The 24,540-nt window shown below is 37.3% G+C and overlaps 2 protein-coding genes across 3 annotated transcripts in view; one reads left to right on the top strand and one right to left on the bottom strand.

Moving 5' to 3' along the window:
* Positions 1-19,944, top strand: part of WWOX (WW domain containing oxidoreductase) — a 546,547-nt gene extending 526,603 nt beyond the window's left edge. Inside the window, exons 9-10 of one of the 2 annotated variants that reach the window (XM_087940561.1) lie at positions 18,203-18,387; positions 19,614-19,944. In XM_087940561.1, coding sequence (XP_087796687.1) covers positions 18,203-18,387; positions 19,614-19,641 — 213 coding nt within the window. In that variant the 3' untranslated portion in view covers positions 19,642-19,944. Of the gene's footprint in view, positions 1-18,202 lie in introns of both variants that reach the window. The other variant, XM_026714128.2, reaches the window with a different exon arrangement.
* The window catches only part of MAF (MAF bZIP transcription factor), a 226,501-nt gene continuing 212,010 nt past the window's right edge, over positions 10,050-24,540 (bottom strand). Inside the window, exon 3 of the mRNA XM_026714131.2 lies at positions 10,050-19,906. The gene's annotated coding sequence lies outside the window, so the exon portion shown is untranslated. The remainder of the gene's footprint in view (positions 19,907-24,540) is intronic.

Genomic DNA, 24,540 nt, shown 5'->3' with positions numbered 1-24,540 from the left:
AAGCATAATCATGAAGTGATCTGAAGTTTGAGGTGCGGTAGATGTCAAATTCCCACATTGCTATTACAAAAATGCAGGGCAAAATTATAGTGGAAAAAAGCAATAATTAACTTTCCTGATGGGCGTTTCTCTTCCCTGCAGATTAGAAAAGAATTGATGTTCTTGTCAAATTCAGATTGGAAGCCCTTTTTTTAAAAAAAAAAAATTAGAGTGGAAGTCCTTTTTTCCCAAAGCACTTTATCTCTCGTCATTGAAACCTAGTTGTTCTTTCTAATAGTAAATCTTGACCTTTCCCTGAGGTTGAAAGCACTGAAAAAATAAAATAAAATAAAATACCCTGGTTCAGAGCAAGTCCTTTGGTGTGTGTTAGATTCCAACCCTGCCTGAAAAACTAAAGAGCCTTACTGACACGATCTAAGCTTTGGTGAACCACACTTTATTCCATGAGTGCAAGATGTATTGTCAGTCAGCAGGGGGTGGAACTGGTATAGGTGACATAAAAGTAGAGAAGACAGTCTGGGAAACAAATAATTTGGAGGTGCAGTTCTTTTCTTCAGCCCAATAAAGTTGTGTTGTTTTTAATTGCTGAGATTGCAGTGCATCCATCAAAGCATAACATTGATGGGGCGGGTATGGGGAAGGAGAGAACCGTGATGTTCTCTTGCGGCCAAACAAAGCCATGCCACTCTTCCTTCAGAAACCCTTGCATGTTACAGACACTTGTGTGCGTGTGATAGACACATTGCCAATACTATTGGGCTGTGATGTAAAGGTAATGACTATCAATGGTTCCGAAGACCTCAAAATGAATAGGATCAAGAGTCACATTGCATTTGGATTGATTAGAGGGAGTTGCCAACTGTCTTCCACTGCCATGGCTAATTATTAACCCTCTCCACTCCCATTGTTTTTTTTTTTCTCTCCCTTTCTTTCATGGGAAACAGAGGATAGTTGGCATGGAGAAGGAAAATTATGCTGGCGTCTGGCATTTCCCCTTTAAGAACGCTTGAGGATAAAAAGGGCCACTCTAGCAAATCTACCTATGTCCTTGCTCTGCATTCCAAACTCTAGGCCCCCTTGGTATGAGCCTTATATTTTTGGATGCCTATAATCCTAGATCATATTGGAGAAGCTCAAGCTCTCATCAATGATGATGATGATGATGATGATGATGATGATATTATTCAGTCATATCCAACTCTTGGCAATTCTATGGGTCAGGTCTTCTCCAATCTTGCACTATTTCTTTATTTCTATGCTCTGGTTGGTGTAAGCATTGATGGTGTCCAGCCACCGTGTTCTTTGAGCCATGTTTCCGGTTTCCTTTTACCATTAGCTCTTCCTAACATATTTGTTTTCTCCAGTGAATTCCCCCGCATGGTCAAAGTAAGCGAAAGACCATTTTCACAATTTTGCCTTTCAGTGCCATATCTGGTGTTACGTGCTTTGCTCCTTACTTATTAGTCACCAAGGAATACGGAGGAGCCTTCTCCAGCATCACAGCTCAAACAAGCTGATTTTCCAACAGGAGCATCCAAGGCCCCATTCATCAGCCTAGCAAATAGTTCCAAACAAAACATATTAAGCATTTCTTGGAACAGATGAAGGTGCTAGTGGAAAGCATCTAATTCCCTTTACAGCAGTGTGTTCCAATGTTAGGAACTTAGGAAGATGGGTGGACTTCAACTCCAAGAATTCTCCAGCCAACCATGAAATCCACACTTCTTCAAGTTCCCAAGATTGGGGAACAATGCTTTTACATGGAAAAAATTAATGCAGTTTTGTTCACCTTTCCATTTGTCCTGTGGCTCTCCCATTCTGCCCACCAACCCAGTTTAGAACAAGGAGATGTTCCTGGAGTCTTTGTTGTTGTCTTTCTTATTTGTTACAGTGGCTCGTTTATTATTTTTATTACTGGGTTTGTTCACTTTTCCTTACTAACAGCAGGATAATGCAGATGCTCTATAAAAGGTATGATATGTAGAGGGCTCCTGAGTTGCAAAAGGTAAATTGGAGCTTTAATGAATGGCCATCTAACCTAACTTTGTTCTTTATTATGCTTTAGTGCTATGCCAAAAACAATGTATTAATCTCACTTTCTTTCTTGCTAGTTTTTCTGCAGGTAGAAAAAAAATTAGCATGTGAACTTAAAAATAAACCTCTATCAGGAAGTTATTCCATCCATAGATAACTCTTACCTCTTGTGCTTTTGGGGGTCCCCCTTTGCACTGGATTAACCAGCTACTTATTTTTCCACCTTGTTACACAATCTCTTCTTGCTTCCTTAAATAGAACAAGTAATGATATAAATGTAAATGGCACTCGGCATACCATTTCCCTTCTTAGGCAGAGTAATTACACTGACATGTCAAAGAACCGTCAATAGCATGATATCTTGATGGAGATCTACCTCAATAAAGAGAATATCAGAGAATGAACAGTTTGTGAGTCATCACATGTCACCACTTTCTGTACTTTCCACTTAATCAACCCATTCATTCTGCTACTTGTGGGCTCCTTTGTTATTTCCTTTTCTTACTCAGTTCTCATCCAGTGCAAAAAAAAAATCTGGTCTTATGTTATGTTTTAATGAAAATATTCAACAGCTTGTGAAAAGAGGGTGGCAATAATGCTGGGAGACCAAGAACATTTCCCTCTCTCTCTCTCTCTCTCTCTCTCTCTCTTTTGCTTTTTTTAAAGTTGATTTTAAAAAAAATTCTATGTTACACATATTTTTTGAAAGAGATGAGAACTTGAGAGGCATTCTTGTGAATGGCGTTACTTGGTAATGTTGGGGCCATGATATTTATATATTATGAGCCATGGTGGTGTGGTGGTTAGAATGCAGTATTGCAGCCTTCCATCCTTTTGAGGTGGGTAAAATGAGGACCCAGATTGTTGGATATGCTATCCCTGTAAACTGCTTAAAGAGGGCTGTAAAGCACTGTGAAGTGGTATATAAGTCTAAGTGCTATTGCTATTGCCTTTCCTTTGTCCCTCCTTCCCTTCCTTCCTTCGTTCCTTTGTTCCTTTCTTTGATGATTGAGGGGTTAGAATGCAGTATTGCAGGCTAACTCTGCCAACTGCCAGCAGTTCAATACTGACCGGCTTGAGGTTGACTCAACCTTCCATCCTTTTGAGGTGGGTACAGTGAGCACCCAGATTGTTGTTGAGGGCAATATGCTGACTCTATAAACCACTTAGAGAGGGCTGTAAAGCACAATGAAGTGGTATGTAAGTCTAAGTGCTATTGCTATATATTTTCAGTTATTCATTGCACAGGCAACTTGTCTTCCATCTTCAGCCTCTCTGGCTTCTCAGTTTCTCTTCAACCCCAAGGGGAGACATTAGAAGAGAATGTTTTCAGTAGCAGTGTATGACTAAGAAGCAGTTGTCCTTGGAAAAGAAGGACCACCATTTCTCCTTCGTTTTTAGTTCAATGGGCTTAGCCTTCATCATGAATGATGAACAAGATATCAAGACATTTATTAACACACTTTGGTTTTAAGCTAAAGCAGGAGGGAATTTAAATAGAAACAATTAAGGGGAAATTATAATAAACTCATAAGCATTAAACTGTTTCCAGGTTGATACCTATTTATTACCACAGAGTCAACATCCATGTCCAAGAATGAAAGTCAAGACATGCCTTCAATCCTGTGATCTAAGCCCTGTCCTTTTTGTGTATGTGCTTCAACACACACATAAGGGGTAGGGGCTTTGATTGGATGGGTGTCATCATTATCTTGGCTTTCCTCTTCCTATCTCTGAATCATCTATTTTAGTACTGTAATTGTCTCGATAACTAACAAGAGAATTTGGCCTTTCAATGTAAAAAAAAAAATACTGTTTAAATCAATTAAGGTAGGACAAAATCTATGAAGCAAGAAGCAACTTTTTAAAAATGGTACGTGGGGGAGAATAAAACTTAGCTAATGAAAACCATGAGTGTACTTGTCTGTTATTAAGAGACAGCTGAACTGTCCAATAGATCTTTTTTTTTTAAGGAATCACCCTCACATAATTGTTCTCCGATAGCTTTAATCTTTCATCTTCCTTAGAACTTTTAATTATTGTTATTGAGAAACAAAATTATTTGTTAAAACCTATATTGTTATTATTATTAGTCTTTGGAAACAACTCTGTACTTTTAGTGGGAATGGCAAAGGTGGACTTCGGAAAAACAAAATCAGGCAAAATCAGAATGATGCTTTTATCATTTGCTTGTTTCTCTCATTTTTATTTTATTGACTCTTCTTTCTGGAGAAATTTAATTTTGAGTTTTTTCTCTCAGATCAGCGACTTTAGCACCTGTTTTCTCTCCCATCCAAGTCGAAGTCCATGGGCTTCCCAAATAGATACACACAGAGAGAACATATGCATACAGTACATAATCAACACACGTAAAATGTTTGATATGTGATATGTCTTCCATATTGTTTTGGAGAGCTCTTTCATGGAAAGAGCAAGGAAATCACTTCAAACATCTTAAACATTTAGCACAATCGAATGATAAACTTGGTACTTAAAGTGATCTATTCCTTATTATTCTATTTTATTTTATTTTTTATTATTCTTGCATAGAATTAATTATTTCATAAGCAGCCACAGGATGCTCTAGAAATTGGTGTTCTATAGCAATGAGATCTCTGTACCCTAGAAGAAAATGTGAATAAGAACCCTGCAGATGAGAAAATGATTGTCTCATCATTCTCCTCCAGCCTTCCTCATCCTTTTGCAACTCCACCATGCTCACGAGGTTTTTTACTCCAACAGATTAATCCAAAATGTTGTGTCCTTGACTGCCAAATCATTTCAAGCTAGTTGAAATGAACAAAAGGTATGCCCCGATGGTTGCTAGCTCTGTTACATGCTTGTGTTTATCTAGCTTAGCTGTCACTCAGGCCATTATAACACTGGGTGCACATTCAAATGAATTGTCTGCTTACACAAAGCAGTGTCAATTGATGGTCAACTTTAAAACAAAACAAAAACAAAGGTTCTTCAGAGCACAAGAATTTGAAAGCTTGGAAGAGAGAAGATCACCCAGATCCTCAAACCTCCCAAGGTGCATAGACTAAGTGTGACAAAACAGTTGATACAATGGTATGGTGAGGTCGAATTGAAGTTTAGAGGTATTAAGCAAGATCCAGTAACAATCTAAATTGTGGGTGCCAAGTACAAAGAATCAGGACCCCATGTTAAGCTTCAGTTAAGTTGATTTATTGCTCATGCCTATACACAGCAATCTAGTCAACTAACTGCCAGCACTAAATTGACAGCTAGATAAGAATTAATGGAATTCAGGGGGAGGGGAGCTGATTTATACCGCTTGTGGGAATCTAATGATTCTAGGCTAATTCCTCTCTTGACTCCGCCACCAGGCTCTGCCTATTCTCCTTCTGTAGTGACTGAGGCTTAACTTCCTGCAGATCTAGTAAGTACAGCCAAGAAAGAGTACTGGAAATTGTACTTCTGCAATATGAAACAGTTTGCTCACCACCTCCTGCCCCCACAAAAGTTGTAATCTATCTTAGAAAAGTCTCTCTTTTAGTGAGTCTAGTCATCTTAGTTGCTCTGACTTGCAGTGGCTGGCCATGAATTCATAGAAGAATATATCTAGCTCCACCAGGAAAATTGAACCCAAGACCTTTTGTAGGTGAAAGTTGTGGTCTACCTGTGTGCTATAATTCTTTTCGGAATATAGTGTGCTGCCATTTTAGGTCACCTTGGTGTTTCCAATACGATGTTTCATGCAATTGCCTCAGGTGAGCAATGCTGACAAGCATTATTCTTTTTAAGTGCTGGCCAAGCTGAAAAAAAGAACCTTACTGGCCCTTTTATATGAGTATAAACAGTGTTGCTAATATTCGTTGTTGAATTCGTATTTAAAATGCTCTGTTCTAGTTCATCATGAAAGAAACATGGAAGTTCAAAAGTTAACTTTTGTTTTAATGGGAAATTGTACCCACAGATTACTTGCTTGTGCCAATGAATAACATCTTATCTCCCTTGGTATGCCTGTGTCAAATGTGTACAATACATAAAATCTACATAAAATCTCATTTCCATTTTACCTATGCATAAAATGTATCAAATATGCAAAACGTATTTTCAGATTTAACAGACTGTCTGCTTTTACTGCTTTTAACTGACTGTTAATCTATTAGTTACTTAAGGGGGTGCTTCATTTACATATTTATTTATTATTTTGTCAAGTATGTTTTAGATAACAGATATAATTAGGAACAAGATTATGAGTACATGAAATGGGTATGAATAAAAGGGGATATTAGGACAGGGATGTTAGGCAAGTTGGTGCTCTTATGTATGCCCCTTTTAAAAAAAGAATAGTTTAATGAGGGAAGGGAAGGGATCAATGTAATTGTTTTCAGATGATGGAAAAGAACGCAGAAAAAAACAGCCAGAGGGCCCTTTTAAAGAGATGGTGGACGTGTTTACACACCAAAATCTTGAGAACTTTTTAACAGGACAAATTTGATCAATACGCAGCGTTCAAAAAGCTGCAGCATTTTTGCAGGCAACTCAACCACCCAATTATGCACTGTATTAAAAAAGCATTATCCAAGAAGTAATAGTGAAACATTGATATGTGCTTTGTCGCATTACATTGTGCAAGTAACAATGCTTGAGATAACTTGGTCTGAACAATCTCCCAGTGATTGTGTTTTTCAGGAAAAAAAAAAAAAGTTGGGTGGGGTAAGGTAAATTACCCTCTAATTTTCTGTGGAAGAAGATTGCATGTCAGTGTTGGGTGGGGGGCTTAATTTAAAGAAAACATGGAGGCTTTCTAACAGAAGAAGACCTATTGTCAAATCATCACGCGTTTTCCAGAATTGATAAAAAAAGAACATAAAATAGAAGTGTTGCACAAGCTGTCATCCACCAACCTGGTGAAACCATGCAGATATTGATAATTGATTCCATTTTTTGTATGAATTAAAAAAAAACTAACTTTGCCCTCCTAGTGAGAAGGTAATAGGTTTTGTCTGTCAAACGATAATAATCCTCTGAACCATTTCTGCACCCTCTATTAGAAGGATAGCACCGTTTCACGTGAATATAACCCCCCCCATGTCAAATCAGCCTTATAAAAAAACCTCCTTACGAGACTTCAAGGACTGGGAAAAATCTTCTAGAGACATCAAGTTAAGTTTGAGAAACCTAAGAAGTCAGGCAAATACTGTCAATTAATTTGTTTATCTTGATACACCTCGCCCAAGAGAAGTATCTCTTTAGCATGAAAGCTATTTTGCTTTCCCTGAAAAAGTTTTGCATCGCATTTGGTTTCCATAGATACTAAAGCAGAGACAGCTTTGCCCACAACTTAGAGGATTAAAAGATGTGGGATCCTGCCCCTCCTAGTTATATTCTGTCTTTTTTTTTTAAGAAAGAAAAAAAAAAAATCTACAGCGGCGTGAACTAAGTACTCAAGTTAAAGGCTACATTTTTCTATTTACCAAGTTTAATGAGCTTTCCTATAGTTGATCCTGGCCGTGGTGAAAACTGAGTAAAATAAGTTCTGGGTTATTTCTCTCTAGTTTCCATCCATTGTTTCTTGACTTGCTTTCTAATGTTTTGACACACACACACCCTCCTCTTATTTATTGAAAGACTGCTATGCTGTCACCCTTAGTTCTTCTTTTCATTAAACTAGACATACAGAATTCCTGCAACTATTCGTCATATGTTTTAGCCTCCAGGCCACTAAACATCTGGGTTGCAAGGTCATGCATTTGTAGAGTTTAAAGTAAACATGGGCCTTCCTAGTTCTACGCCAACCTCTTAGCTGACTATGAGACAGAAAACTAGCAAAAAAAATAATGAATAGAAGAAAGTGGATTAATATGAATGGTGTGTGTGTGTGTGTGTGTGTGCATGAATTGGTTATGGAAATTGTGCTAAGATGGGTTGAGCAAAGGCAGGAAATTGGGAAAAGCAATCACACTCTTGTTACTTGCCACAACCCAAGCAAAAATGCAAGTTGCTGTTAGTATTTCATCTAAAACCTGAAAGAGGTCCTTGAACAAGTTCCTTGAGGAAAGATAAGAGTTTTGGAAATATTCTTGTTAGCTGGACAGAACTTTTGCAAACTTTTGCAAAGAGGTTAATTTTGGATTGGGAAAATAAGATGTAGCTTCCCCACCACTTTAGTCCTGCTCTGCAGATATGAAATGCCAGTGTTGTACTCTCACAGTGACTATTATAGCTTCATTTGTGTGAGTAGCAAAAACAAAACTTTATGTGCCTTGAGGAAATGGTGTAAGGTTCCTTGGGGCTCTTTTGCAGTGTAAAAATATTTCATTCTTTTTTCAACTCTGTAATGATAAGGAGTCTTTGGGCACATCATTTGCCTTTGAAATTGGATACTCATAGTCAAGTGTGAAAGGTCATATGTGACAGTATGATTGGTCAACTGTCTTTCTTCAGGTACATGCCCTGAGAAGTACATATTATCAGAACTGGCACAATTACCTCTCTGTAAAGTATGTAATGTCCATTGTAAAAGGGGTGTAACATGGTCACAGCCAGCATTTTGATGCTCTTTAAGTCCATCCTGTAGATGCCCCTGCCGTTTCTCTTCATCCCATGCTACTCTTTCCAGAGTCAATTCTGTTTCTTTTGTGTCAATCCTGGTGAAAGAAAACATATTTTCTCCTATGGAGACTGGAGGCTTTTGGTGTAGCAAAGGGAGGAAATAGGTTGGAGCAGTGGTTCAAGGCCATCCTAATTATATCCAGTGACCATGGTCTCTTAGGACTAATGCTGTGGCCAATCAACATAATCAGCTCACATTTTTTCCAGATTCTTATCCAGTTGAAAAAATGACTTTTGGACAGAAGAGAATTGGCGTGTTTGACTGAACCAATATTGGCATTGACATGCTTGATTGACTCAGTGTTCATTTTGCAATTGTTTCTCCACTGGCCTGCACCTCTATGACTTCCCGTGTTTCCATTTAAGAAACCATATCAGGGAAATCTTCCCACGGGGCTTTCTCAGAACAGAAAGTGAGTAGCCAACTGCATTTATGGGTAATGGACCAAAGTGTAAATAGGAACTATCACCATCATTGCTCCCATGAACAGCTTCCTTTGCCATGTCAACGGTAACATAGCCTCAAAAACCCTGTTTAGAGAGAGCATTGAAAGAAATTCTCAAACACCCTGGGAATTTTACGTTTTAAAATTCCACCTCTTCATCTTTCTTCATCATTGTCAGCAATTTCAAGAGAGATTTTAACACAGTTTGGACTGTCTTCGCATAGAACCTTTTTCCTTTCGTGAACATTTTTGTGGATTAACAAGCTTTACCTTTTTCTAATACTGAATCCAGGTTTGAAGGTCTGTTTTGGGCTCTCCTCTTATAAAAGTTTATCCCCAGGTAGGATCATATGATTCCCCCGATCCCCCCAAAAAATCTACTATGAACCTTTTAGTTCTTAGTCTGAGAGCGAAGTTTGTTGGTTTATTGCAATATCTCTGAGCCCTTAAAATTATTTGCCAAAGTTAGTGTATCAAGATCATCCAGAGTGATTTAAGAATGAATTACAACAAATTTGCTTTAGTTGTTCTTTTCAGGACTTGGGTTGATCATTAATCTATTGATCAGGTATTATTTTAAATTGGCTTTATTGCTATCCCAAAATAGATTCTACAAAAGTCTACTTGTGGTGTGAGCAAATTCAGTATTTGCAGCTGGCCAACTTCTACACAGCACAATTGGGAGAATGTGTAGAGAATGTGAATACCTTGTGTCACTAGTTTTGGTATGTAGCTAATGGTTGGATAGTCAACTGTGCATGGATTTCTCGATTTTGTGACCCATCTTCTACAGAAAATTTCATTTGAGACTTGGGAAGGTAACTCTGAATACCAGCTCTTTGCAGTATACTAGTTTACTTGAATTCGTAAGTGTGAAATAAATGAATAGGGTATTCAGCATAATTTCAAAAAGATCTCCCACTAGAGAAACCAAGAAAGGACACAAATTAAAAAGAAATGCACACAAAAGGCTGAAAAAAACAGTCTAGTAACAAATTTTTAATTTCTAGTAAGCTTTAAAGAGTTGGAGTAGATTTCTTTTCCTTTTTTTAACAAACCAGTTCAAGTACATGCCTTTGGATTATAAAAGTACCTGAAATTGCCTAGAATATTAGCATGCATAGCTTGTTAATATTTACAAATATTTACAAAGTGGGGGAAGAAGGTGGAAAGGAACATCTACATTTATTTACAATCTACATAGGAGAAGAGAAAGGCAGCTTAATTGTATTTTTTTCTTAAAATACAGATGTTTGAATAGTTAGCACATGCATATTGAGATATATTTTTGGACAAAAGAAGGCAAAAGTTTGGAGGGCGGACGGTTTGAATTCTGCTAAGTGTAGCACAATACAAAAGTCCCTTTATTTATTTACTTAAAAAACATGGTTCAGCTTTGAATCTACTCTAGTTCCATCAAATGCGGCTAAAATGGTCACGAACACAATGGAGCATTATTTACCCTGGCAATGAATGCGATTAACTAACTATCAAGAAGCTGCTGGTGAATGAAATTATCTAATTTTTTTTTCTCATTATCCATCAACCAACATACAGGGATCTCTCCTTGTAAAGGCAGTGCCTAAGCTATCACCATTAATTATAGACGTGATATAAATGAGACGCTACAGTATGTACTAAATGAAATATTAACAAGACCAGTGTCTTTTAGCCTGAGAGATGCACTAAACTCAATTCACTTTACAGCAGACTATCTATGACACATATATTATAGAGGAGAAGCCTGGTTTATAGCCAGAGCCCAGACATTAGAGGCTGCTTACTAGATCTGTATTATTGCAAAATACATTCCCTTAATTAGCTTCTGGAAGACAGAATTAACACTTAAATACTTTGCCCTATCGTAGCATGGCGTCCTCTTTCCATGCCCTTGCTATGTCAAGTGCATTTCAACACTGACATTTAAATATGTAATGTGCAAATTGTCCGAAAATCTAACCCCACAGAAATCACACGGTTTCATTGGGTTTAGAATGGTGATCTTTTTTTTTTTTAAGCCTAAAAGCAATATTCTATCAGGAACACATTAATTTTGTTCATAGGAACTTAGGCTTTATGCAGAACATCTTTTGAGTGGATTTTGCCCTAAACGCTCATAAGAATAGATGTCTGTTATTTTATGGTTTAAAAATAAATACGTCTTGGCAAGTTCAGTGGATCTTTCATGGCCATTTGGATCAATTTCCCATTCTACCTCGCAGTTCTTAAAAATCATCACTATTATTATTAAGCTTCTTAACTGATGAGATCAAACAGTTCAGTACAAAAATGAAGCCGGATAAGTTCTACAACGAGATGCCTTTTTTTTTCCTTTTGAAATATTATACATGAAGAAATGCTTAATTTTGACTAATAATCTCAAGAATATTAAAGGCTTGTAGAAATATATACAATGGTGTTAAGATATACATGATGTATAGAAATAATATATTTAAATATTACTAAAGCTAATTATAGATAAATTTTCAAAATACTTTAAAGAGAAATAACAGCAGAATGCACCAACAAGCTCTGGGACATATATTCTGGGGCTGGGGGGGGTGGGAGGGTTGAAAAGGGGAGAAGTGTAGGTGTTGTGTATTTGTGCGAGAGAGTGAGTGGAGGGTGGGAAGTATAGTTCTCATATGGGAAGAGACCACTCTGCCTTTATGAGAAACCAATGCTTACTCATAAGCAGTAAGGAAGTCTACCTCCCTGACCTATTTTTTATAATGTATTTTATAAATGAGTAATCTCCATTCTAATTTTAACCACCTCCATACTGATTTTAATACATGGTAATGAAGCAATCTAGGTGGTGATTCCAAGTAGACCCCATAAAATTATTTTGGGGGGAAACTGATTCATAATCTTGAGAGCACACCATAGGCAGGTTCTAAATGCTTGGAAGACAGACGTTAAAAGTTCACTGTAAGGTTTAACTGAATAGAATAGAATAGAATAGAATAGAATAGAATAGAATAGAATAGAATAGAATAGAATAGAATAGAAACAGTTGGAAGGGACCTTGGAGGTCTTCTAGTCCAACCTCTGTTCAGGAAGGAAACCCTACACCACTTTAGGAAAAGGGTTGTGCAATCTCTTCTTAAAAACTTCCAGTGTTTGGAGCATTCACAACTTCTGGAGGCAAGTTGTTTCACTGATTAATTGTTCTAACTGTCAGGACAGTTCTAAGTTGCTTCTCTGCTTGGTGTTTTCCCTGCTGAAAAGTATGCTAGACTCCAAAACTAGAAATTGTTAAAGCTGTATAGTCTCCATTTATCCATTCCTGCCCTCCCAGAGAAGGGAAAATGGACATGATCCTTTCAGATTATTTATCGTTATGGTGAATTCAGTGGGCTAGATGCATCTTATATGACTGATGGGTGTATACATTCCTAGCTCAGATCCATCAATTTGCGTACGTACAAGATGGCTGACTACGTGTCCTAATGTTATAATATTTGTCTTTAGAAAATCATCTCTAGATGAACAATGATCGAGGTAATTCTCTATTGGAAGGACTCTTGCATCCAAATAATACTCTTAGGAAAGGAGAACAGGAAATTTGGAGTTCTCCATAAATATGTAAACAACAAATTCAGCCAGCACACACAAAAATATTTTTTTCTTCCCCATCATGGAGCAAATGTACAATATTTAAATTATTGTAATCATTTGTGTATTTGTGCTTGCACATACACATTAACATAATCTTAATAGTTTCACTTTTCTGACAATATGAGCCTATAATAATCAGAATAAGACCTGGAATGGGGTTATAAGTCATTATCCTCCATCTGGTGAGAGATAATGATTGTTCAATAGTTTTCAGACTTCCATTTTTTCTTATACATCCATCCAAATTAACGACAACACACACTAGGTTGCCGTCCTAAAATCTTTTGCAGCTCCTGGCTCCTGTTCAAAATGAATTAAGAAATTAACTCTCTACTATCTTGCATCATGTTTAACTCTCTGTCTTATGGAAGCCAAGGAAAGGATAGGAATATCTATTTTTGATTCTATCTTGTGTAGCACAATTAACCAAAAATATCATTATAGAAAACAGAAGCTGCTGTTTAACTCAACAAAAAAAAATCAAAATCAAAAGAAATACATACAGTACCCCAGTTTCTTAAACATCAGTCATAAAAATAGGCCACCTCTGCTTACCAAACATAACAAAATTCCAGATCAAGCTATATCTTATCAGTCAGCTCCCTAATGCATTTTAATAAGACAAAGGTAACTAAAATGAAATCAAATTACTTTCTGCTAGAGGAACTTTGCACTTTTATAAATAAAAAAACAGCCTTTCAACACATCTATAACTCTAAACATTTCTACAACACAGGTATACAAACTGAGTTCCTGACACACAACTGATGCCCAAAACATTAATGGTCCTTAAAGTGCCAGCAAATTATGTTTTATTTTAACACAGGAAAGAGACTCATATCGGTAATGGCATGCAGTAATACAAATGCCATAATGATTTTTCAAAATATATTGATTACAGTTCATTTTGAACTTTCAATGTCATTTAAAGTTTCCTTTCCTTCCTTCCTTTCCTTTCCTTTGTGTGTATGGGGCTGGTATGTTTTAGGGCTGGATGCTAATTTTAGCAAACATAAACACTTCAAAAACAGCAAGGTCTGAAAACTAAACATTTAGGCCTATAATGTCTTTCCATCAGGAGCACTAGACTACATTAGAATACTTAATGGCTGCATACTTATAATAATGAGATTTTAAAAACCACGTATGCCTATGAAAATGCCCTCTTCCCCTGTAGCATTAAGACAGTTCAATATTAATTTGTATTCATTGCTTAATTGATTGCAATTATCCACCTCACCCAAAATGCCTGTGCAGTAGTAACCAGCTACCAATATTCTTTACCGAATGAGGCTCTAATACCTTTCAAAAACGTTGAAAGGGAAGGAATCTGAACTAGCTTCCTTGGCTGTTTGAGATCATTCCTCAACTCTCCCCATATCTTCTTGCCCATTGAATACACGTAGTGCTTGACTTAGTGACTCATTCAAAGTTACAACGGCACCAAAATGTGACTTATGGCCATTTTTCAAATTTATGACCATTTGCAGCATCCCCGTGGTCATGTGATCAAAATTCAGATGTTTGGCAACTGGTTCATATTTATGACCATTGCTGTCTTCCCTTGGTCATGTGATCACTTTTGGTGACCTTCTGCCAAGCAAATTCAATGCAGAAACCAGATTCATGGAACAACTATGTTATTAACTTGGCAACTACAACAACTGGCAAGAAAGGTCATAAAATGGGACAAACGTTACTTCATAACTGTCTCACATAACAACATAAATGTTTGATTCAGTTGTGGTCATAAGTCAAGGACTACCTGTAATCACTCAGTTTAACCGCAACTTCTTCTTTCTCCTTTCTTCTTGGATGAGAGATTCTAGAGTTATGCCCCATCTATAGGAAAAATAAATTAGCTACATATTCATCCAGAAAATATCCATGGGTGTTTCAAAATCATTTATATAATACAAAAATGGAGCAAGCAGGCAGATGGTATAAATTATTCCAGGAATCCCAGATAAGCTAAGGACTGTCTTTGAAAAACTATAACAGGACACGTGGAGAAGGGAGAAAAATCAAAGGAACATTTGCTTATATTCCAAATTGAGCATTCTCACATATTTGAATTGATTGCTTTATTTATTGAGTTTCTATAGCCAGCCACCTGTGATAAATAACATAAACAAGAGCCAGGAATAAACAGTCTACAAGAAGTAATAATCATTCCTTAATAGTCAGCAGTTCAACCCCATGAAGTGATGAGGTTCACCCTCGTCTCTATTTCTAAGTAATTTAAGATGGAAGATCTTGTCTGGAGTCAAAGGTCAGGCTTGGAGACTAGACTTGTGTGGGCAAGTGACTATCCCTGTAACGCTGGAAACTGAAGTCAATTTATTTGTATTATTCCTTACCCCTTGCAAACAATATGAAAGACTTTATCTAATTTAGTAGAATTCTAAGTTTAACTCTGAAGATAGGACATTGACAATCTCTCCTATTCTACTTTTTCCATCAATCCCTGAAGTTGACAGAAAGATGAGGATCCAGTATCAGAGCCCTGTCCACCAATCTTGGAGGGAGGAGGAAAGAAAATATGTGATCCTAGAACTACAAAACAAAATTTTAAGTGTCTTGCAATTTTCCTAAAATAGCAGTGTTCCAGAACATGAACATGAACAGAACATTAACAGCAATATCTACTAGATTAAACTTTCTTGAGAGAACAAGTAGGGGAGCTGAGGATGGGCTTTTTAATCACCTAGAGGGCCACCTATGACCTTTCCAACTTTGATTGTAAATAAAGCAGCTCAGCCAAAACAAATGTACATCTTCTGTATTCTACTTCTTCTCATGAAATGCTGTGCTATTTGTGAACATGACCAGCGAACTGAACAGATCAAAACTAACGTCATTCAAATCAAGTCTTCAGAACGTCCAAGCAAGTTGGGTTTTTTTTTTTAATGAAATGCCACTTTTTAATTGGATTTGTTTACAAAAAGGAATTCCCCTTAGCCCTTTAAACTGGATTTTTGCCATTTTCCAGCTGCTTCCACACATGCAACTGAGTTAGACCCTGATATAGAAATTGAAAGCTGTTTCTTTAGCACCCCACTCGCAGGAATCTCCTCGCCTTGTAAGAAGTGGAAGTATGATCAGTTCATTCCACCAAGAAAGCAAGACTGAACAGATCATGTTGGAAAAAGCTCTAGCAAAAGAAAATAGGGCTTCCTTCAGTTCTGTTGGTCTTATGTAAGTAGACACATGCACAAATTAGGTTATGCAAATTTATACAAAGGCAGCCAATTGACTAAACCTCATCCAATTACACAACTCAAATTCCTTTAATTCAGTGACAGCACTAATTAAAATGCCTGTGATTATTTGACAAACATTCAATTTAGTTGGGTCATAGCCTGAGCCATAAGTGATGTATGTAATGAGGAAGGGTGTTTAAAGCATACAATTAATTCACAATGGGCTTTTCTTCTCCTTCTGCTGGCATTGTTATGAATATTATAAATAATATTGTTTTTATTTTTCATCCCTACTTCCACTCCAATATATATTAAAGAACTATGTTCACACTAGCATAAATAACAGATAAGAAACTTCCCTCCTAATTTAATAATTGGAGACAGACTTTTCAGAAATGGGGATAATATGTAGTTTGGCAGAAGGGGAAAAATTAATATTTTGCATAGTTAGTATTATCTTTCTTCTACCTTTAGGGAAACAAATATTTAGAAATCACAATGGAAATGACAAGTATTCTTTACATTGATCTATAATGTAAGATATTTATGGTATAAAATTATTTAGTTAGACTGAAAGTCTAACTAAAACAGAGAGTTTCTGTATTGGTTTATGAGTAACATAAACCAATGTTTATGATGTCATACTATTCTCACAAAAAGAATAGCAGATAGTTTAACCAAGCTCGTTTCTCCTCTTAGAAAAAATCATATTTCCAGACAAGGAAACAAGACAAAAAAAGTATCTTTCACTGAAAATAATAACCTGCCAGATTCTAGATTTAAAACTTCTTATTGGAATATAAGTAGCCACAGGTCTTTAAATAGATTACAAAGTAAATCTCCATCTTTTCCCCCAATCAGACAATTGAAGCTCCACTCTAATTTAATATTTTTTCCCACTGTGTCATAAATAGAGTCTTCCAGAACTAGTTTTAAGTCCATACCTTAAAGCCCAAAAGTCCACTTTAGCTATTTGCTAACAAGTTAGACCTTTAGATGAGCACCATCATATCATTCCCCAATGAATGGACTTTAGTTAGGAGAGATCCTTTTCCATCAGCTAAGACTCCATTAGCAATTCATATATGTGTGTGCATGCACATAGACATTTTTAGCAACATTTCCAATTTTGTTCTATGCCACTGACATGGTGGACATCTCTAAGTTTATTTAGAATGACAAATCAGAGAGCGGTCAGTTACCTACTTGAGCAAAAAAATCCCAAAGGATATTTGGGATTTGATCTAACTTCAAATTCTTTCTCCAAATGAATTGTCCTAGTAAAGTTTACAAGAGACATGCCAATGGGGTAACTCCTTTCCATGTAAAAATATCTGGGGCAATGTTTGACACTTTGGATGGCCAAGTCAAAGGAATCCAACCCATTTAGAAGCAAGGTGGCATATTTCCTTCCTTCCTAGGACAGGAGTTGGTATCTTCTCCTAGCCCCAGTTGCTGTCATGGAATTCCTGATGTAGTTTCCCCACCCCACTCTTCATTTCAGCAATGTTTATTCATGGGGCAAGAAAGATCTTTGCTGGTGGATCTGCAACAAACACAGGCTGTGCATCTTCTGAAATTATCTCCATTGACACCTCAATGTCTATGCACTTCATAATCTGTACCTGGAGGTATATTCCTACTGTGCATCACTGCAAAGGACAGCCATAGAGATTCTTATTTGTTTTTTTTTCCCTCTATCTCTTTCTGCCGGAGCTGATTTTGCAAGTTTAGCCACCCAAACAACTCGCAAACTCGCAATCTTCAAGCTTTGGTTCACAAGTTGAATGAAAACAACCCTAAGCAGGGAGAAAAGAGGGCCCTCAAAATCATTTGTACACATCTTCAAGATGTTCAGATTACATTCATTTTTAACCTCAAATGCTAACAAACCTGTGTGTCACTCATAGGAGCAGACGATCAACTTTAGTGGCCCTAAGGCTGGATTCAGCCATCCACCTTTCCCTTCTAAATCATGCTCCTTTCTGGGGAAAAAAAAACACTTCATCAAATTGATTGGAGCGAAAGGCTAGAATTTGTGTGATTATCCAGCTACGTTTATTGAGCTGCTACTTAAAAGAGCATCCTTACTCATGTGAGAAAAGATGGATTCACTCACACTTAGCTAGACACCACTAATTATAAGATGGATGGCACAGGGCAGGGCCCTTCTGGACTCAGTTCTGAATCCAGGCCAAGTTGCTAATCTGCCCTTGATGAGCACATGGGTTTTGTCAAGCCTGCCTGGTTCTAACCTTTGCGTTCACAACATGTCCCCTCACTCTCTTTTGTGTTGTTTTGTTTTAATTACAGCAACAAGGAGCAGCCACTACTGTCTACTGTGCTGTGGCGGCAGAACTGGAAGGCCTGGGAGGGATGTATTTCAACAACTGCTGTCGCTGCGTGCCATCGCAACAGGCACAGAACGGAACGGATGCGGCTGCCTTGTGGGAACTCAGCGAGAAGCTGATTGAGGAAAGAATTGGCAGGCAGGGCAAGTAAGGAGGAGAAAGACCAGCACATGCAGAGGATAGAGAGATATATACTGTCAGACAGAGAGGAGGGTGGGGTGGGGTGGGGTGAGGCTGTTGGGGAGGTGGAGAGAAAGAAACGTGCCAATATTGGAACTCTTCCAATCCTATCAACTAGAAGCTTAGAGCTGCAAATTAGTTAGCGTTAAACGAAATGGTAGCAATCATGAACAGCAGAAAAACAGACCGGGAGGGAAATACGAATGGCACAGGGCTAATGGAGAGCGTAATTTTGCTAGGTTTAATTCTCTCAGCTTTGCTTCCTATGATTAGTGTCTGAACTATTTTTTTTTAAAGATAGAGATAAGCTTAATTCTCTTAGCTTTGTTTCCCATGATTACAGTCTGAACTGATTAAGGAAAAAAGAAAAAAGATAGAGAAGGAAATATCCAACAGAGGCCCTAGAAAAGGTCAGAGAATAATTCTGTAAGCATTTTTGGAAGGAAAAAAAGAAAAGAAATGGAAGCTGAATTGCACATTACAATTTTGTAAGCATAATGCTACTCCCCACTCCGTGCTTTGTTGTTGTTGTTTTCAGTGCACAACTAGGAAATAAAGTGTGAAGTGCCTGGCAGTATGTTTTAAAACAGGTACACACACTAGGGATATCCCAGCTCCCTGCTATAGTGGATGTTTGGTAGCAGGACTAAAAAAAAAAAAAAACTTTTCTGCAATGGGTTAAATTGGCCCTGGAGAAGTTTGATTTCTATACTGTACTTGCTTGGAAAAATGAAACACACATAAGACTTAAATAACCCCCTTGGAATTTCAGTTTGTTATTTGGATTCTCCTCTCTAAGGAGAATAGCCCATGGCTGGTTTTGCTTTCTGCACTTAAATGTTCAGTAAAACAATCCCAAGTATTAAATAATCGAAAAGTCTTCTTGATAGCAAATGAAAACCACTTTGCCTCAAAGGAGAAGATTCTCAAAGTCCAGGTTACACCCATTATAGTTAAATATATATAGTACAATATCCATAAAATATGATATTAAAAGTTACATTTGCAAACCATTCTCTAAATACTGCAGGGTGAACTCGTTTCTTTACAAACACATAGGGTGTAAGTAGCCAGAGGGATTAAAAATTGAGAATTTTAAGGAAAGTTGGATGTACATCAAATATCATCACCAGTGGCCCAGTTCACTCAGCACTATGTTCATTCGGTTTTTCTTTTCTTTTCTTTTTTTTCAGTTTAAATGTAATAAAAGAACATGCTTGAGTACTGTCACCTGAAGAGAAATAGTTCCTGTGAATGTCTTAGTTCCTTTTGTTTATTTTTGTTTATTTTTTAAGAAAAGAAAACTTGAGGAAAAATAAAGAATTCTTCGACACCATGAAAATTCACTTTTTTCCCCTTGTTCTATCCCGAGTTCATTTGTTTGTAGGTTTTTATTTTATTTTTCCCCCATTGTTTTGTGCTTTGTAGCTTTACTCTTCATGCCAGGAAATTGTTGTCAGCCATCTGCAAACCGGCATCATGTTATCTGCAATAAAGAAACAAATAAAAAAATGGTTAATTCTACATTGGGATTAGTATGTTCTTAGTGACATTTTTTCGTTACGTTGGTTGGTTTGACCTTTTACTTCTTCCAAGGCTATGTTCTCATTTGCCCTTGACAGGCTGGGAAGAAGAAAAGTGAGTAACAATCATTTTCTTAATGAACATAATCATTAAGAAATTCAGCAGATATATTCAGGGCTCTTGATTGCTCCAAGGAAAGAGTTGAATCTAGTCCAAGGAACCAATTTTGTCTCTCTCTAGATTTAACTTAAGGACCAAGTGTTATCAGAAGCTTTAAGAAAATACTATAAGCACACATTCCTGATGGCATCTACAATACATTACATACATGTGGAGTTACATTACATACATTACATACATTCTCCTGGATAACCAGAGAAAAGGTGTTTTCCTTCTTGTAGGAGAAAAGGGGACAGCTTCTGCTTTTCTCCACATGAAGAAAAATTCTTGGACCACTCTTGTATTTCCTCTGACTGTTGGCAATTAAGAGGTCAGTCTTCAGAAGAACCTCATCCGAGATCTCATGAAGGCCAGACAATGGAAATTATAATGAATTTCCTCCTACAGTTTTAGCCAAATAATTTCTTCTTCTGTAAACCTCTGTGGTGACTAGCTCAGTGCTCATTCCAGCAGTGCATTAAGCAAGCTTCTTTCTTTACATGACAGGGAATAGTGGTACTATTCCACATTTTAAGGCAGTTGTATGTAATGCAAAAAGATGCATTTGGTGTGTTCTATAATTACTAGCATACACATTTTGCAATTTATTCTTGCTGTGTGGTTGAACACAGAAGGACTCAGTAACCAGTAATTGGATGATATGAAGTTTTCCACAAAAAGTCTTGGATTGGAGAACAGATCTCCTTTCCAATAACCTCATTCACAAGGTAGACTAGATTACCTTCTACTCCCGTTCCCAAAATACACCCAGTAAGCACTAGGTGGGCATTCAAGGCTAGTAATGTTGCACAGATGTTGCTACATTATATTTCCATCTTCACTACAAATTGTGATGTAAGAGAAAGTCCAAGTATACAAAGAGTTCAACCATGTCTTACTCTTCCCACATTCAGTGCAAAACAAAACAAAACTCTTTTCTTGTTTTGGTGATACAAAAGCTGCAAAAGCATCACATCTTCTTCTCTCTAGATCCAAGCCAATCTATTTTGCATGCCACCTCACTGAACCACATGTGTTTCCTACACTGTTTTCCATTATGTTGCAAGAATAATTCTATGGTGCCTTGTCTATTTATGTTAAAAGAGGCCTGCTAGGGTGGAACTTGAAAGCATGGCTGGCCCCACCAATTCAAACACCCATTTTCCTGGGATTGGGTAAACCTAGGAGAAATGGCAACTTCTTTTAGAAGGAGGTGAGGGCGTACCTCAATTGAGAAATGAACTGAGAGCTTATTTGAAAGATGGAATAAAATCTGTGTTCCTAAAGCATACATAGAATGTCCTTATTGGCTGCTGCATCTGTCATAGATTTATAGCAAGCTGCTAAAGAAAGGAATACATTGGATTCCCAAGTAGAATTGTTATACTAAACTTGCCTTTGCTACACAACAAAAATCTAGTCTTCATCATCTAATCTGCTCCTTACCACTGTGTTCCTGGCTTTCCATCATTCCAGAAGCCCTTCTTTAAGCAACCAAAATAGCAATATTTAAAAGGAATGAAATGGCTTTGTGATAAATAAAAAGGAACAATATTTCCAAAATAATTGCTTCTTTGCACTTTGATAAATGGTTGAAGTTCTCGATAATTCAAAGCCATTAGCTTTAAATGCTGCATTGTGCTTTGGTACATAATTCAGTGCATTTCCCTTTAGTCAAATTTATTTATTGATCTGTTGATAGATGAAGCATCGGATAATTTATTTAAATTGGTGCCTGAAAGTTTTTCTTTCTTCACTAACAGCTTCCATTCTCAGATTCATTGATGATAGCATCTATCTCTACATGCAATTTTTTTTTTTCTGGCTGAACTTCGGTTTGTTGGAAAAGAACACCACACGTTATCTGAGGAAAACTCTGCCTATCATATTAAATATCTATTACTGTTGAAGTGGCTAGGTTTTCTTATCCTGGTGCACATATCTATGGTTCGCTGATGTCCTTCGATATTATACAGACCCCACTCTTTCCCAGTCAAGACCCAGTCAAGAATGTAGTAGAGCAATCTAAATGTAATTCATTTTAAATACCATATTTATTAAAACTACATCACTCGTAGGTACAAGAGCAAGTAATTGCCTCCTGTGTATTGAATACTCTCTGCATTGGTTACTTTAAAAAGAAGAGAGTATTATTATAAAAATGATAATCGAACTCTTCAGAAGGAATAGAATAAATGCAATTTTTGCTCTGAACAGGGCTCCTTCCATAGAACAAAAGGCAAACATCCTTGGGGTGAAAAGCTGAGCCTTAGAAAGCCTTTTTCAGCAACACTGCAATAATGTGACTTATGTCAAGGTTGAATAGCTTTCTGCCAGGTGTTAAAACTCATGACCTTTCCAACCAAATACACTTATACTAACCAGTTTATCACTGGGACAATCAATATCTTGTAAGTGAGATAGTCTAGACAGTTCCTCTTTTGTCCTTTGCTGCTTAAGAATTGATAATTATATCTGGCTAGAAGAGAGAATGGCCTCCGTTGTTTGATAAACACTTCCTCTCTCTCCTGCTGTAATTCTTTTTGGTCTTCCACTCCTCTAAACTTTACTTTCCCTGTTCTGATCAGCCTGTACTCTGGGCGAGGTCCCTCCCAAATTAGAGGGATTTTTACAACAAATATCTATGTATTTGGTGATATGGAAACTGTTGTTTACAAGAGGAAAAAAGTAAGAACTACCCCAAGCACAGTAAAAATAAAAGAACAAAATAAACACCGTTACAGTTCCGGATTTCTTAAGCCTCTTTCTTTCCCTCCACTGCCCACAGTCTGGAGAAATAAACTCCTACTCATTCCCAAGCTTCTTTGTACAGGGCTAAACTAGATTAATCTTCGGCTTCTGGTATTTGCTCTTCCAATACAATCACTTGCTCTTCCTATAAAGATGCCTCTTGACAAATCTATATAATGTCCGAATCACCCTTATTGAGTGGCCACAAAAGTCCCATAGAAAAACATAGGTCAAACTCCACATCTTGCTAGCATAACGTCTTTATACTCATTCCATATGTTAGGTGCAAAATTAACAAATATTCTTTTCACTAGAGCAGTGGTTCCCAACCTTTTTTTCGCCCCGCACCCCTAAAGAAATTTCACTCGAACCTCGCACCCCCTGAAATTTAGACTTTAGGAACTACTGAACGCGTTAAATATATGGTAGGATTGAATCTTTTCAGCTATGTATGTGACGGCCACTAAATAACGATACTTAACTCTAAAATGAAAACAAAGTTAATCCATTGCAATATATATATATATATATATATATATATATATATATATATATATATATATATATATATAATAAATATTACCTGGACTTTTCTCGCACCCCCTGGAATATCGTCTCGCACCCCCAGGGGGTGCAAGCACCCCAGGTTGGGAACCCCTGCACTAGAGTGAAAGCACTACTTCTGTTAGTTGCAGTCCAACCAATGCATTGTTGAAAAATATAAAAGAATAGGTTAATATTTATTTCGAGGGTGGGGGGGATGAGGCTAAACTTGTCTAGAATCATTAAGATGGAATGTTCTGCATTTTTGGATGCAAATATACGTGTTTTTTTAAATAAGAAGTGTACTGCATAAGTCTCTAACATTTTAGAATAGCATAGAACAGAACAGGATAACAGAGTTGGAAGGGACCTTGGAGGTCTTCTAGTCCAACCCCCTGCCTAGGCAGGAAGCCCTACACCACTTCAGACAAATAGTTATCCAACATCTTCTTAAAAACTTCCAGTGTTGGAGCATTCACAACTTGTTCCATTGATTAATTGTTCTGTCAGGAAATTTCTCCTTAGTTCTAAGTTGCTTCTCTCCTTGATTAGTTTCCACCCGCTGCTTCTTGTCCTGCCCTCAGGTGCTTTGGAGAATAGCTTGACTCCCTCTTCTTTGGGGCAGCCCCTGAGATATTGGAAGACTGTTATCATGTCTCCCCTAGTCCTTCTTTTCATTAGACTAAACATACCCAGTTCCTGCAACCGTTCTTCATATGTTTTAGCATTTTCCATGACACGTTAATTTTGTCCATTAGCTCAGAATGGCAAGGAGATGGAAACAGGTATATCAGCCTTACCTGGTAGACCAGAGGGGAATTAGCCAGGTAAGCTAATCATGATTTATGGTAAAGCTACAATTCTCCTGCCATCAGCCCAAGAACTTCGGGAGTGCCTTCTGAGCATTTTTCTCCATCCATTATGTACCTGTGTCCCTCCTATCTGACCACTCCTTAGGCGGCATTTCCCTGGCCCGTCTCCCAAGGTCATTCCAAAACACCATTACAAGACGTGCCTTCTGAAATGACACAGCCCTACTGGGATTGAATTTTCTTTTGCTTTCTCCAAACATGCTGATATTAGCTCATTTTCTTTAAGTCAGGTGTAGGCAATTCCTTCATGGTCAAGAATCCTTCATATAAT

This window comes from Pseudonaja textilis, chromosome 11, assembly GCF_049901715.1.
Source record: "Pseudonaja textilis isolate UNSWEBS1 chromosome 11, rPseTex1.2, whole genome shotgun sequence".
Classification (NCBI taxonomy): Eukaryota; Metazoa; Chordata; class Lepidosauria; order Squamata; family Elapidae; genus Pseudonaja; species Pseudonaja textilis.
The sequence above is the reverse complement of the archived record's forward strand: the minus strand, read 5'-3'. Positions and strand labels throughout refer to the sequence as shown.